This window comes from Durio zibethinus, chromosome 14 (genome assembly GCF_047325235.1).
Source record: "Durio zibethinus cultivar Kanyao isolate XHJ-2024 chromosome 14, ASM4732523v1, whole genome shotgun sequence".
Classification (NCBI taxonomy): domain Eukaryota; kingdom Viridiplantae; phylum Streptophyta; class Magnoliopsida; order Malvales; family Malvaceae; genus Durio; species Durio zibethinus.
In genome coordinates this window covers 7068328-7084376 of record NC_143175.1, presented here as the reverse complement: position 1 = coordinate 7084376, position 16049 = coordinate 7068328, and the positions used below count along the sequence as shown (strand labels likewise).

Genomic DNA, 16049 nt, shown 5'->3' with positions numbered 1-16049 from the left:
TATATATATATATATAAGTCTCAATTTTTATTATGTCCTAATTCAACTATTCATGTTCTTTAATCCGACGCCAAATGGATTTGGTTGATGCTTCTACCTCAACCAATTCCAAACAACTTTGTTCTCAACTTGTCTTCCTAATCATTTGTGCTTGCAAAGCTAGTCTCAATTATTAAATTTTTTGCTTCTTGCTCTGTCTTTACTTGAACATATGTTGTTTGCAGTTTATACATCATTTCTCATAGCTGTGAAAAAGATTTCTAGCAACTTTGTCATGGTTCTCTTTTATTGGAGGGGAGAAAGAATTTTAAAGTCTAAAATACTGCACTTGATCATGCATGTAGCACCAAAGTACTTTGGCTTAAACTTTTATTGCATGGGATTGTTTTTGAGTCTTATATTGTCATGATCTTCTAATATAAACTTTGGTTAAACTTTTCTTTAATCATTCTTTGTTGAACTCATTTTCAGTTATATATACCTTATGGCTTGTTGATTTCTTTTTCCTAAAGATCCTTTTTATTCATAATAAAAAGTCATCAATTTCAAGGCATAAAAGCCAAGTTCCAATAATAACTATAAAGTAAAGCCTCAAAGACCTAAACACTGCTTAAACCGACACCTCTTAAAAATATACAAACAGCTATCCCTCAAACATTAAAGAAACCAGCTCAATCTACCCCCACTTAGCTAGAGAGCCAGCAAACACACTATCATATGAACAAAATAACCAATCCAATCTCATTCACAGTGTCCTATATTTGTCTAATGGAGGTCTTCTCTTCTATCTCCTGCTAAGACCTCCATTGTTTCACCATAGGCAGCACATCTACATTTATTACCTCCCCTCTAAACTCTTCTGTTTCTGATACATAGGAAGAAGAAAACTCCGTGTCATTAATGGTCTGAATTTCTTTACTTTTGTTCAACGCATCTGCTAGAGCCCAAGTACCTCACGGCTAAATGTTATAAGAGGTAAGCCCACTTCATTTTCCTCATTTGTAACAGCTACAATCGATCTCTTACCGTTCTTCAAGCTGTCAACACCAGCTATATATGCGGCTCCATGGGTGACTCGTCTTCTGTAATTGGAGATACATCAATATCCAATACACCTACATTGGTAGACTCTGATTTGCCCAATACCTCTCTCTTGTTCCTACATTGAAAATCATCGTAGAGTACCAAAGCATTTGTCTCTTTGTTTTCTTAAGAATCAGCAACTATTTCCGCAACTTCTTCATTGGGAACATCATCTTCATCCAGAAGATTATAGAGCTTCACCAACTCTTCATATTCGCTTATGCTGGAACTAGCTACCTCTTTAGTTTCCTAAGCTTCTTCACACGTTGGTACCGTGGCATAACTGTGAAAATGTGATACTATTTTAGAATCAATCTCACTAACGGGTACTGTGATACCTTATCGCCAACTGTTAAATAGATAAATTCTTCAGTTTTGTTTAAAGAATCTGTGTACAGGAGCATAACACCTCGAATGAAAGATTGAAATCTTAATGCTTGAAAATCCGGGGACACACTCGCCCCATAAGCTGGCTATATTCTTAAATGTGTTAAGATTCCAATCATGCACTGGAACACCATAAACAGTCACCCATGTTTGTCTTTTCATTAGCTCGAAATCTGTTGACCAAGTATGTCCAATTCTTTAGCCGTGTCCATCCATCGTTCTTCGTTTCTTCGAACGTTTCAGTATCATCAAATATTATAAGAAATTGTTTCCCTGATAATGTTTTCATACTTATATCAACTACTCCATCCATTCTAAATTGCTCGCTAATCGCATTGCTTTCGGTAAAAATTTTTGAAACATCCGCCACAGTTTTAGACAGCCAAGGCAGTGTTTCATTGTTTATTTTCCCCACAGATGATTTCCTCCTCCTAGTCGTAAAACTTTTGTTATGTTGTTGACCAAAATCAGAGTAGGAAGAAGAATTATTATCTCATACAAGAGCTTGCAAAAAAGTTCTTTGAACATCACCTTTACTCTGATTCACGGTTGTGCTTGAAGCCCTCCTCTCACCTTGATTGTTGCTATTAATTTCCATCCTCTTTGATGTTCTCTTATCAGCTTCAACTTCATGAACTTGCCTTTTCCTCCAAATATAATTTCTTCGAGCAAATCTTGCAATATGAACCCCAATTTTGTAGTCCAATAACCAGATTCCATTGAGATTCAGCACCGCTTGAATATTACAAGTACGATCTTCTTCCCGGCTTTACTTCCATTGCGAGGGATGAAGACATCAACAACACACCCAAATCTTTGGAATATGCTACCTAGCCATCTCTGATGAATATTTGCGGAAGGTTGTTAACAAAAACAGTGACTGTTTCTTTCTCTGCACACTCTGCTCTCATTCTAGAAATGTTTTTTTTTCCAATACGAGTGTTGCCTGCCTTGCAGAGGGAAATACTGGTTTTATGTGTCTTGTCCATATTTATTAGTATTTTGGCGTTGGTAATCTTATAGAAGGTGAGTGAACTAGTTATCTAAAACTTTTTGGTGATTTTGTTAGATTTACTCAACGAAGCTGAGGGGTTCCACCTGGAAGCTCTGACCTCATATAGGAAAGCATTAGATGTTGAACCGACCTATGTTCCAAGCTTGATATCTTCTGCTTGCATCCTTAGACAGCTTGGTGGCCAATTAATGCCCATAGTGATTCTGACCGATGCACTTCGACTTGACATAACAAACCCAGCTGCCTACTACAATCTGGGTTTGCTCTACAAGGCAGATAATAGTGCAACAACCCTTGAAGCTGCAGAATGCTCTGAGGCAGCTGATCTTCTTGAAGAATCTGCACCAATTGAACCCTTTAGATGAACAACTTTATCTGCATTTTTTTTTCACTGTTAGCCTTAGCCATGTGTGAATTATTGTATGTAATTTGAGACGTGTGATTTTGTACATCTTAACTTAGATTATCTAGCATATATAAATCTAGGAAAATTAAAAAAAAAAAGCAAAAAAGGGAAAAAAAGGTGGGAGGAATGGTATATTATTAATAGAATGCCTCTCTTCAAAAAAATTAATAAGTTTTAAAAATTTAGTGCTTAAACTTTCAAGTGAATTAATGAAATATTGAATAGATTTTTATTGATAAGACGTTCCATTAATTGATTTTCAAATGAGCTACTCAACTTTTTGAAAATTTTAAAATTAAAAACAATATTTAACGGTCTGTCTAACAACAATGATCTTAATAATCATTTTTAATTATATATTATTGAATATTAAGTTAAGGATATATATATATATATATCTATTTATCTTAATATATGTGGTGTATATATATATACACACACACCACAAATTTTGTCTGGGTTTAGAGTTTCTACAGTACATGGAAAAGGGAAGTCGCAATTGATTTTTTATTCTTTACAACAGGAAATGAATTGCGACCCAAATTAGTAATTAAAAGGATTTATATTACACATACGTTGCCACACAGAAAAGCAGCTTGCTTAAACTGGAGCACCGTAGCTAGAGCTTTTTACTACTTTTCCTTGCTTTGTTTTGCTATGACTTCCCTGCAATTAAAAAAAAAAAAAAGACAAAAGGGAGAAATATTGTTAATTTAATTTATTCTTATACAAAAGTTTCAACAGCAAAGTAAAAATAATAATAATAATAAAAAAAAAAAAGTAGAAGAGATGAAAAAGGACATTAATTGGGGAACTAACCGGAGAATCTGGGTAAGAGCAGCAGCTTTGGTGAAATCGTTGACCTCTCGTGCTTTGAGGATTTGAAACATAAGACAAAGTCGAAGTTGGGTGTTGTGGCTTTGTTGTGTTATCAAATCAGTCTCCCTTCGGAGCTGTTCACATTCTAACTCTATCCTTTCAAACTTTTCTTTCACTCCCCTTTGCCCCTTTCTTATACTTTCTTGTTCCTTGCTAATCTTCTTCATCTCCACTTTCAGCTTTTCCATCGTCGTCTTGAGTTTTTCTGTGGCTCTTCTCTCCTTCGTACAAAATTTTAAAATTAAAAAAAAAAAGTCTTCGTAAAAAATCTAAATATCATAAAAAAATGGAGAATTTATTCCTCTTAATTTCTAGGAAACAAGTAAAACACTTCTAATTTTGGATTAGTTAATTATTAAACCAAGCTATACTAATTAATAATAATTAATTTAGATAGAAAATACTTTTAATTAGACATCTAACTTGATATCTCCTACACAAAACTAGCTACTTTGACAAACACCAAGCCAAACTTTTCCATTAATTCAACTAATTACCTACCCATTTACGGTTGAATAAAATGTCAAAAGAATCATTTGTTATAATAGGCTCAACCTATGAGATCCACACGAGAAATGCCCCAACGAATGCCACATGTTTTAGCTAAACCTTTCCTATGAGACAGATGGCATGCATCAAACTTGGATCACACTTGGCAGACTGGAGGTAAAGGTATAAAAGATATCATGTAAAAGTTTGAAGGGATAAATCCCTATCAATGGACTCTATCTCAGAACTCTTCTTTGTTGCTATCTTCCTCTTTGAATAATTATTGATTTGAGCATCGAAACGTACCCAAATCTTAACCCCAACGCCTCTGACTTTCTTCTTTCCTATGACAGATTCGACAAATCCATTAGCTAAGCTTTCAGCAGCTCCTATCTTTTCCAACCAAAAATACTTCAACACTATTAAAGTTTCTTATATATGTCGCAACAAAGTAAAGAAAGGCAATAAAATTTCAACATGTCCTTAACTGAGATTTAAGTCCATATTTTCCAACAAATTATATAGCTAACTCCATTTAGTTGGGGCAGCTCCCATAATACACTCTTATCTATATATAAAAATTTGTTTAAACTATTAGGTAAAATAACAAAAGATATGTATTTGAAATATTGATAGAAGACCAACAAGTTAAGAGATGATAAATGAAACTGTATACCAAATGCTTCCTTTGTGAAAATGCACATCTTTTGGACATTAGCAGCAGAGATTTCCTGAAGCCTAGATTCATGCCGATGGTTTTCCGACAACTCTGCATCCCGGCCGATCTGTTACCAAATCTATAAGCGCTGGTTCGGATGATCTTCTCAGCACCATGCTAGCATTTATATATTAAGGCATATATGTATTTATTTATTAATCCACCAACCAACGTTGGAAGAAATATGCAGTCTTTGATCAAGAGAACTCGCATGGTTTTTGTCGATCGATTGCACTCAAGTCAACTTTATCGCACGATCTTTTCTTCTTTGTTTGCTTTGAACGAGTGGGCTTTTATATATTTAAACCATGAAATAAGTTAGTCTTTAAATGGGAATTAGGAATAGATTTTTTTTAAGGTAAAAAAGAAAAAAAAATAGCAATTGTCTTCATATTATTATTATATATGTGAGAGTTGAAATTTTCAAAAAGCTTTTTTGTATGCGTGTGTTTAGCCCCAAAACATTCAATATTTGCCTTAATTTTAGTTCCAAAAAAAAAACATTTCAAAGGTGTTTTTGTTTTCTTTTGCCTTAATTTTCAACACATATAGTTATTAATACTTATACCATCTACTTTGTCAAGTAATTCATTTTGTCAATCATTAATTACAATTTAATCGTTATATGCCCCCACTGAATTTCGACCGGCTGGTAAAACTAACGGCTGCCTTTTATTTATATATTTATTTATTTATTTTACACAACAGACTGCTAAACTTTTTATAGCCAATTGCTCTTGCAAGGTAATTTGTGGATAAACTATAAACCCAAAACGGACTACAAACCGATGGGCAGAAACCTAGCTTAATTTCCCATGCATGCAGGATTAGTTTTCACCCAAGCTGCGCAGCATGAATCAATGGGTCAAAACCACGGGATCCAAGTTTCTTTCCGATGAAAAAGATTCTAATCCATTGGGCGTTCATTGATTGTGCGAACAACATATGGCTTACCAAGCATAGATCACGACATTTAACTTTATTCTAAATTGACTTTGTCAGGTCTTTTTATATTTGAAACTTTCTTACCAATCAGTGGGCACGCAAATAGTAAACGCGCGTCAATTCTTTTAATAGAATTATAAATATAAAAAAATTACGATCATAATCAAAGATTATATTTATATAAAAGGTCACTTAGGATTCAATAAATAAACTAACACGTAGTTAATAAATCTAATATAAAATTAACCCAAACTCAGAATAAGTCTTGAACACCCAATTTTTCAGATTTTAACTTTTCAAGGTTTTTATTTTGATCACCCAATTTTTTTTCCTTCATCTCATTAGCAAATAGAATCAGGTAGAAGATCCGTTATCTTATTCTGTTCTACAGCCGAAACATTAATAGTTATAAACATTGATGACCAAAATATTATTTCTTTTTTAAATTTAAGTGATCAAAATGGAGAAAAAAATTGTGTGATCAAAATAGAAAAACTTGAAAAATTAAGTGACTTAATAAAAATAATTTTCTCCTAAAATAATTATCCAAAAAAATTTTTCCTAAAATAAATATTGCTTGCATACAATGCAAATATCCATCATTGAAGGAAGATAATCACTAATTTGCTAAGTCATCGCAAAAGTTGTGTATGTTTAACATTGTCTAATTTGACTAATTATGGTTTTAGAGTTGTGGAACTTTTATCTTAAAAAAGAAAAGAGTTGCTAACACTTTTGTCAAGATAAAATTGTTTTTAATTAATTGTGTTAACGTCTATTTCTTGAGTTTTTTTTCCAAAATTAAGATACTTTTTAATCTTAATTTATTAGTTATAGTGTTTTCAAATTTTATTAAAACAAAGGTAATTTGAAATCAATTAACAAATTTTTTTTCTTTTTTTTTTTTTTGCCAAAAAAAAGTGATTTGATATTAATAAACAAGTTTTTTCTTTAAGCACTTAAAATCATATTGCTCAAAATAAAATATATTTAAACTTTGAGAAATTATCAAATATACTAACAGTAAAATTTTTAAATTACGCAAACAAAATTAAGATGATGACATATGTCCTTCATCTTAATCTCACTTGTAAAGTTAAAAAAAATTTTACTGTCAGTGTATCAAATAATTTATCTTAAACTTTATTCTTAAACAAAGTTCATATCTTACTTTCTCTAAGAATAAAATTTAAACGTACCTTATTTTGAAAATTAAGATTTTAAACTATTTTAATTAAAGAAAAAACTCATCAATTAACCTCTACGTCAACATTTTATCCAAATTAGCATATTCTTTCTTCAATTCTTTCTCATTCTCTTTCTCCCACGCAACTTATTAATATCATTTACAATTTTTTTGTTTTTCTCCAAAATCATTTTCAAATTTAAAGTTCCGTCAAAAAAGTATTTATAGGAAATTAAATAATTAAATAAAAATAATTTACTCATAAAAAAATAAATGGGAGCTTTTTGTGTTGAATATTCTTCTAATTAAATATCATAATATTTTGGCAACATTAGAGACCTTTTTTTATTTAAAATTTTTAAGAATCACTATTTAAACTTTCTTAAAAGCTTATCTTCAAAAATTTTTTAAATTTATATAATAAAATAAAAATAATTAAACAAGGTCAAATTAAATTTATGGTTTTAATTATTCAACTAGTTTTTGGGCTTTTTAATTATCAACAATTTTTTTCTAATGAAATATTCAAAGTTCAAACACATATCTATTCTAAACATTTAAAATTTAAATTTGCATGTAGATGAGAAAATAAACAAATAAAACTAAAAATAACAAAAATTTAAAAAATTATCAACTCGAGCTTATCAATTTTGTCAGGTTAAATTACATAATTAGTCATTTAATTATTGCAATTTTTTAAAAATAGTCACTAAAGTATTAAAAATTTTAATATAGTAACTAACGTTTAAATAAGTATTTTTTTGGTGTCACTATACCATTAAACAACAATGTTTATCTCACGTGGTTTAATTGATTAGAAACATTTTGCTAATATAGCCTTTTTTTTTTTCATGTCATACATAAAATTACAACATTTTTTTTTATTTTTTTCCCCTATTCCTTGTTTCTTTTCCTAATTTTTTCTATTCATTCTCTCATTCTCTTTTTTTTTTTTTTTTACTTCTTCTTGTTTGTTTCTTCTCTTCTAATTAAGAATTGAAAACCCTACTATGAGTTTTTTTTTTTGTCATTGTGGAACTGAGTTGAGGACTTTCTAGTTGAATGACAATCCTAAAAGAAGGTTTTTAGGTTGTAAGAATTATATGTATTTATACAAATGTTGTTTCTTCAATTGATATGATCCACCAATTGGTGATAGTGCAAAAGTTGTGCTTATTGGGCTTTTAAGAAAAGTGAGAACCATTGAGAGCCAGTGAAAGAAAGAACGTGTATTGTGGATTTTGTCGTTCATCTGCTGTTTGATTTTCACTTTAATTAAGCTCTAATATAATAGCTTAGGGTTGTTTAGTGTTTAAGTTAATGTTTTAGATGAATTAGGTACAATAGCATTAAAGGAGTATGGGTTTGTTATGTATTTTGTATTTGGTGTTAGTGAATGATAACAACCATTAGATAGATTTCAAAACATCTGTTAGGTACATTATACAATATATCAAGTGTGTTAGGTTTTAGATTGGTATCAGAATATTATTTTTGTATCAATTGGTAGCTATACTATGTAATGGATTAGATTACATAATGAACTTGATACTTTAAATTATTTGGCTATTTCAATATGTTATTGCTGTAAATAAACTCAATGCTACAATAAATCTCTATTGCTTTACCCTAAACTTGACTTTTATGAATCTGCAACTTCAACAAATAAGGTATTGATAATTATAACTGATCCAAAAACATAACATGTATTGATAATAAAGAAACCAATAAACCAACAACAAATCCAAAAATATGATTATATTGATAATTATAAGGCATTTACACCATCTTGATCAAATGTAGTTCTATTAAGTATGTTGGACTTGATATAAACTCCTAAACATCAACATATTTGTATTCTCTTTACATGTATACCATCCTTACATGTATACCCTTACCAATAGAAAGAAACTAATCTATAAAAAGAACCTTTATATCTATACCCTTATAAAAAAAAACTTGTTGCTAATCCAACATACCAAAAATAAGACATTTTTGTTAAATAAATATCCTAAACAAGTAATGTGTACAAAACACCTTAACCTAGTTATGTAAAAAAAAAAAACTCATTTGCAAGTTGTTGTTGGTTTTTCATTTAATGGTTTTGGCTTTGTTGGCAATTTCCTTTCTCTCTTGTTTTGTTGAACATTGGTTGAAAACACATTTCTCTTAGCGGCATGCTTAATCAATTACTTCCACTGTACTTGCATTCATTTTTGGCTAGCTTTAGTACTTGTAAGAGTTTCAACATGTTCAAAGACTCCACTTGGTCCAAAAATAAAATTTTGTTGTGATTGAAAAACTTAAATAGAGCCCTACACATTAATACAACCAATGATTCAATATTTATGATTAAGAGTTTTTTTAGTGTGGGTTTATAGTAGATAAAATAATTACTTACATCAAGCATCTATCTAATAGTGGCTGGAGGTAACTGAACATGCCATCTAGATCTTTCAGTTGTTATAGTTTGAGGTGATTGAGGTGGCTCTTTAAATCTTCTAGTTGTGGTTTAAGATGGTTGAGATAGCTCTCTAAATCTTTCAAATATGGTTGAAAGTGGCTAAACACCTTAAAAAAATACATTAGAAGTGTAAGTGTTTAGATTAAATGATCCTAAACATTTGTATCATATATTTTCTTTTTAGTAGCAAGATCTTTAACCTTTTGGTTAATAGTCCCAACAGCTCTCCTCACCTATAAAATGAAAATAATAAAAATTAATAACTATATTTTATCTATTATTATCATTAATAAATATAAATCAATAAACCAAAACACTCACAAGTAACTTTAAGATATATTTTCTTGTTGGTTTGACAAATATCCTATTTACATTCAACCTACTATTACCACCAATCTCTCATCTATATGTCCTTGCATTATGCCATAGTTTTCCATGTTTATTATAATTGAGTTTTCCTTATCTTTTGTTGATTTTGAATTAACTTTCATCTGTTTCATTCATTTCTTTCCTCTTACTCTTATGTGGTCTTCCAAGTGGCCTTTTTAGAATGGATGATAGTATTGGTTCTAGGGTTTCATCACTTGTCTATTAATTTATACTTCTGATAGGGCAAATGAATTTGGAATATATATTAACTTGTGTGGTCTTGCTGTAGCGTGGATTGACATAATTTTTAAGCTTTTTCTTAGATAATAACATGGCTGAAATAGCATGCATGCATGGAATCCAAGTGAGATCCTATTTTCAACAAAAATAGTTATGCAATTAAAAGTCCACCACGTGCTGGTTTGATGGCGCACATGCTACTTGATATGTTGGACCACCAATATGTTTTAACCAACACCTACTTGATTGTAACACAATTTGATCCAACATTTTTTATATTTTGAGAAAAAATGGCCCTTAATACTTTTCAGCAACTACATTCTTTAAGATAATCATTTGCATTAATTTTGACCTAACTGTCTCTATCATTGTCAAAATAGGCTTATCATTTGCATCCAAAATAAACTTGTTAAAAGTCTCACTTAAATTATTCAAAAATATGTCACACTTAACCATTGTTAAAAAATGAGACTTAGGCCATTGAGCTAGATCTTTTCCCTCAAGCCATTTATATGCATCAATTGATGAGGCTTTCATTTCCTTCATTGCATCTTCAAACTCCTTTAAGTAGGTAGCTTTAATAGCTTTCCACAAATAGTCCTTCAATATTTTTTTTTTTGTTTATAGGGTTTGACTTAAAATTTATGCATAAATACCTAACACGGTTTCTATACTCAACGTTAGGCACAAAATCCATAAATGCATCCATAAGTCCCTTCCAAAATAACAAAAATATAAACTATAATTAAAATACCATAACCTTAATTTTATATTAAAAGGAAATAATAAAAAATTAAAATGATAAAGTTCAAATCTTTTATTTATCTAACATAAAAGTCCACTTATAAGAATTTGTAACTTCAAAGTCATTTTTTAGCAGAAGCAAAAATAATACCAAAAGTCATAGTTTTCATTTTCAACAGTTACATAAGCCAGTGAATAAATACAATCATTTGCATCAATTCCAACAATAATCAACAAATGTCCACCATAATATACATTTAAAAAATAACTATCAAGACTGATAATATGCCTACTACTAGCTTTGAACTCATATTTGCATGCTTATAAACAAGCATACATTCTCTTAAATAATCTGCAATCTAGAAAACAGATTGTAATGGTTCCTTTATTGCTTTACCTGAGCTCCTCCAAATACTTATAAATCTTAGCACATTGCTTCTTATGATTTTCATACATAATTTCAAATGCTCTTTGCTTAGCCTTTAAACATTTTGTTAATGACACACTAATGACAAAGTCTTTCATCACATCTTGTTAAAGAAACTTAAGAAATATTTGGATTAATAACAAACTTATCAACATGTTTCTATTTTTTATTTCTTTAAGACATGTATGTATAAGAACATAAGTCTTGATCTGCCCAATATGGTCTAGTTAGTCTTTTGCATTGAATTTTATCCCTTACAGTTTTCACGGATAACCTTTATTGTAAACTATCTTAACCCTCTTCTTATCATTCCTTTCAAATTTGACATTATACCTATTCTTTTACCCATACTATTTTATTGCTTTTTTCAACATCTTCTTATTAAATTAACAAACAACATCTTTTTTTCTAACTTAAGATTTTACATATCTATTTCACTATTAAATTCTGGCCATCTACACTCTTTGGATCAGATTCATGTGCACTGTGCAAAGAATTTGATTTTTCATATTCTTTTTTATTTGCACTTACTTCAACACCTAAATCATTATACACTCCAATACTATTTTCATCACCTAAACTCATGTCTCTCTCAGTTCTCAAATCTACCTTGACCTCAAAATCATAATCATCATCATCTTTCATATTATACTAATTCTTATTAAAATTGAAATTAGAACTATTACTATCGTTTTTATTTTTTTTCACATGACATCTTACTTTTGTTTCTACTTTAGTTTCAATGTCTGAAGCAATATCCATTTGTACTTCCTTAACAAAACTAGCATCTACATTATATTCATCAATGATAGACTCATTTTCTAAGTAAACATAGATGTAATGATTTCTAGGCATGCTCATAACCATATTAACAACATCAATATCTGTTCTAAGAGGCCTGATAGAATTAATACTAAATGCCTTCATAAATATTTTTCAATAACATCTCATATTGCTTGCATAGTCTAACTCTTCATTGGCAGATTGAAGGTTGATCATGTCCATCAACTCCATGTACTCAAATATCGTGGGCACTTGTATGTGCTGAATGTATTATAAGGTTAGGGTATACACCTTCTTAACAGCAATTACTTTTGGAAGAGTTGGTAGCACCTGAGGTCATAAAAGTAGTATCAGAGCCAATATCACAGGTTCACGTCTCATTGATGTTACTGGAGGGAGATTGTTAATAGATCGAAGGTTGGTTACATCTATTAACTTCATGTGCTCAAACGTCATAGGCATTTGTGTGTGCTGAATGTATTATAAGGCTACGGTATGTGACTTTTTAACAGCAATTGCTTTTTGGAGAGTTAGTAGTGCTTAAGGTCATAAAAGATATTGTTAGTTTTTAATTTATCTTTATTTTAAAATGACAAAACTTTAAACTAAATAAGCTTGATCAAGATTTTAAAAAAGATTTATTTAATATATGTTTTTAAATTTTATTATTTTGGTACTAAATAAATAATATGATTTTCAAAGTTTAAACAAATATTTCTTTATGTTTTCTTATATCTCAATCAAAACTATCTTTAAACATTATTTATTTGAGTTTAAATGAAAGTCCAATTATTGTTTTTAAAGTGAACTTATTCATTTTGAACTCAATACAATTTTGATAATATTGGCTTTGAGAAATAGATTAACTTTAAAAAGTTTTTTTACAAGAACAAAGTTTTTCAACATTGAACTTGTTTTATTTTTTTGTATTAATTCACAAAGTTTTAATATTTGAATTTTATATGGTTGGAAAGCTCTGTGAGTCTACTTTTTAATAGATTAAACAAAATCAAAATGCAAATTTTTTAAGAAAATGATTTTAAATTTTTACTAGACACTTTACAGTTGTTTAAAAATTGCATAAGGGGCAGATTTGAAAATTTACTATAATTTGTATTCAATGAATTAGGTGATGAATTTTATATGAATAAAAAGCCCTTTAAGTCTAGTTTCTAAATCTTCAAACAGTTTTTGATTTGGATTTATATAACTCAAGAGATAATCAAATTAATGAGTAGAGTACAAAATATAAAACAACCGCCCGCTTGATTGATTATAGGATCAATCCCCTGGTTGAACCAATTGATCCCCTCTTGTAATGGATCGATTGATTTTTCTTACAAAAAAAAATAGATTTGAAAAACATCAAAAGGGATCAATCTCCTATTAGAACCAATCGATCCCTTACGCCTAAACAAGCTCAAATGCCTAGTTTTTCAAGCTTCAACAGTTTTTTTCAACTCCAAACCATCCCCAATGGCTACTTCTTCAATTTTTTTTATAAATTGGGTATTCCAACACACCAAGAAGGTTGAAAATCAAGAGAGCAAGAACCAATAAGTTATATTTTTATTTTCTCAAAGAATCAAGAATTGTTAGAGCTTAAAATCTATATCTTTTGTATTTATTGTATCCAAGCTATATTGTGTTATTCATTCATCAAATTTTTTTGTACTTCATTAGGCAAACACTCAATGTTGAGAGGTATTTTAGTTTACAAAAATCATTTAGGTTATCTTGTAAGTAAAAAGTGAGGTATCCTCTTGATATTACAAGGGTAGAAGTTGCTATCTAAGTCTTAAAAAAAAGATAAAAATTTAGTACAAGATAGGTTTATATCTTGTAAAAGTTTTTCTTCAATTAGTAGATTGAAGCCTTGGTGCGAACAACCAAAAGAGAGGACGTAGATATCTTGTGAAGAAGAACCCAATCTCTATAAATCCTTATATATAATTTATCTCTCCCTATATTTTTATTTTGATTATAGTTTATATTTACTTATAATTCATCAATTTATTGTTATTTGCATCATATTTTGATATTGGTTTTAATTTTTATTCAATTATATTGAAATCTAATTTTGGGAAAGATTTTGAAGAAATCCAATTCATCCATCTCTTGGATCACCATCTCACCTAAAAAGCTAACACTCCTCAATCATTGACATAGCGTCTACATGGTATAAATCAAAGTAATCAACCCTTTTTCCAATATAAATCATATTAGGAGTATATAAAAATCGACCACCATGATGAGTAACAGTTGAGAAATAATTTGAGTTAGATTCTAAAAAAGTATCAAATTTTAAAATTTTAATTAGAGGATTATTTTGATTTAAACCTAAATTTTAATAGCTTAAACATTTTAATTTTCAATAAAATATATCATAAAGTTATATATATAATATAATAATAGCCTTTAAATGCCTCAAAAAGAATTCAAACCCAAACATGGCTCTACATGCCTCTCCAATACATGACAAGCAAACAATAACCATATAGCATACTCAATATAACATAATGCACAACAACAAATGACTTGGCAAAGAAAGGTGTCCACAATAATAATAAGAAACAAAACAAAATTAGCTCATTCATGTATAGGCAGAAACAAAACTAGTGGATTCATGTATGGCTAGAAAAGGAAAAACTTAAATAAATAAGTTCTATTTTTACCATAAGAAAGCATATGGTCCCTTACCACTCAATGCCTCATTCTGTCCATCGCTTGCCCAAATCTAAAATTAACCTTAACACACCAACTGAAATTGTAAACCTTAAAACAAAATAACAAAATAACCTAAACCCTAAATCTTCTCTAAAGCGTGACAACGTAACCCTTAATCGCTACCCTAAATCGCAAAATCCTAAATTTCATTTCTAAATTGCAAAATCCCTCAACTTTAATTTTTATTATTGTCTTTCAAAGAAAACTCATTTTTTAAAACCCCAAACCTAAATTTGTTTTCATTAAAGCACAATCCCTAAATCTTACGTGTATTATTTTTTTGTTTGACCATGCCACTTGATCTTTTGTTTGCTATGTAAACAAACTATTTTTGATGAGTTAAATCACATCAGATAAGTGATACAGTGGCCCCAAAATAACACTTATTCAAACATTTGTGACTATATTGAAAATTTTAATACTTTAGTAACAATTTAAAAGTACCATAATAGTTAAGTGACTAATTATGCGATTTACTCATATTGTTAATAGGCTAGTCAAATAGGTTGAAATTTTACAATCAGATGCGTGGATCTTAAGTTGACTTACGGATCCCTAAATGCAAGATATACTATTTCACTCCTTATAAAAGCTAAGGTTTTTGCTTATTTCTTCTTTTTTTTCTTTATTTTACCAAAGAGCCTTTTTTTAAAACCCAAAAAAAATCCCACTAAAAACCCAAAGCAACCCAATTTTTAGCTAGTTATCATCATGTCGTCATTGAAAACTTTAAAGAATCCCAGTTTTTAGTTGACATCTAACATGCTATCATACAAAACTTCAAACACCCCGATTTTGATTGTTGAAATCTTCAAGCCTACCCAAACTTCAATCATCGACCACCATGTTGGCCTTCATAAGCCTTTTCGATTGTAGCTCATTGATGTCAAAAATTTTCAAAATTTTTCTAAAAAAATCCCTATTGGCCTCCTATTTCACCCTACAAGATTGGTTTTTTAAAAACCACTTAAAAATCCTAGATTTACAATTCAGGCCTATAGTTTCAAAACCCAAAATCCTCTAGTTTCACTACTCAAATGGCTCATCCTCTCAGTATATGCTTCCCTTATCAACAACCTTACTATCATTCAAAATTTAAGCTCCAAATCTCATTAAAATATCCTAGAATGAAACCCTAAAAGAGAGATACTCTTTTTGTGTTTTTGTATTGTGTTGTTTCTTTTTGG

The 16049-nt window shown here is 29.8% G+C and overlaps 1 protein-coding gene across 8 annotated transcripts; it reads right to left on the bottom strand.

The window, feature by feature from the left end:
- Positions 1-505: 505 nt before the first annotated feature.
- Positions 506-5251, bottom strand: LOC111294297 (uncharacterized). 8 transcript variants are annotated; one of them, XM_089743385.1, is made up of 5 exons: positions 4936-5251; positions 4566-4603; positions 3711-3991; positions 3467-3557; positions 506-2824 (listed from the first exon to the last, which is right to left on the bottom strand). In XM_089743385.1, exons 1-4 carry the CDS (start codon positions 4961-4963, stop codon positions 3524-3526), a joined length of 381 nt encoding a protein of 126 aa, XP_089599511.1. In that variant the 5' UTR covers positions 4964-5251; the 3' UTR covers positions 506-2824; positions 3467-3523. The 8 variants fall into 8 exon arrangements, with proteins under 8 accessions (XP_089599511.1, XP_089599510.1, XP_089599509.1 ...); XM_089743384.1 differs by lacking the exon at positions 4566-4603 and having other exon boundaries at positions 507-2860; XM_089743383.1 differs by lacking the exon at positions 4566-4603 and having other exon boundaries at positions 590-2824.
- Between the last annotated feature and the right edge of the window lie 10798 nt (positions 5252-16049).

What these genes read in the sequence shown, in the direction of transcription:
- LOC111294297 (XM_089743382.1), bottom strand. Translation starts at nt 5,034, where the DNA reads ATGCAGAGTTGTCGGAAAACCATCGGCATGAATCTAGGCTTCAGGAAA. An exon ending in TTTCACAAAGGAAGCATTTG is followed by an intron (nt 3,992 to 4,935) that starts GTATACAGTTTC and finishes TTTTGTACGAAG; the next exon opens with GAGAGAAGAGCCACAGAAAA. An exon ending in CGGTTAGTTCCCCAATTAAT is followed by an intron (nt 3,558 to 3,692) that starts GTCCTTTTTCAT and finishes TTTTAATTGCAG; the next exon opens with GGAAGTCATAGCAAAACAAA.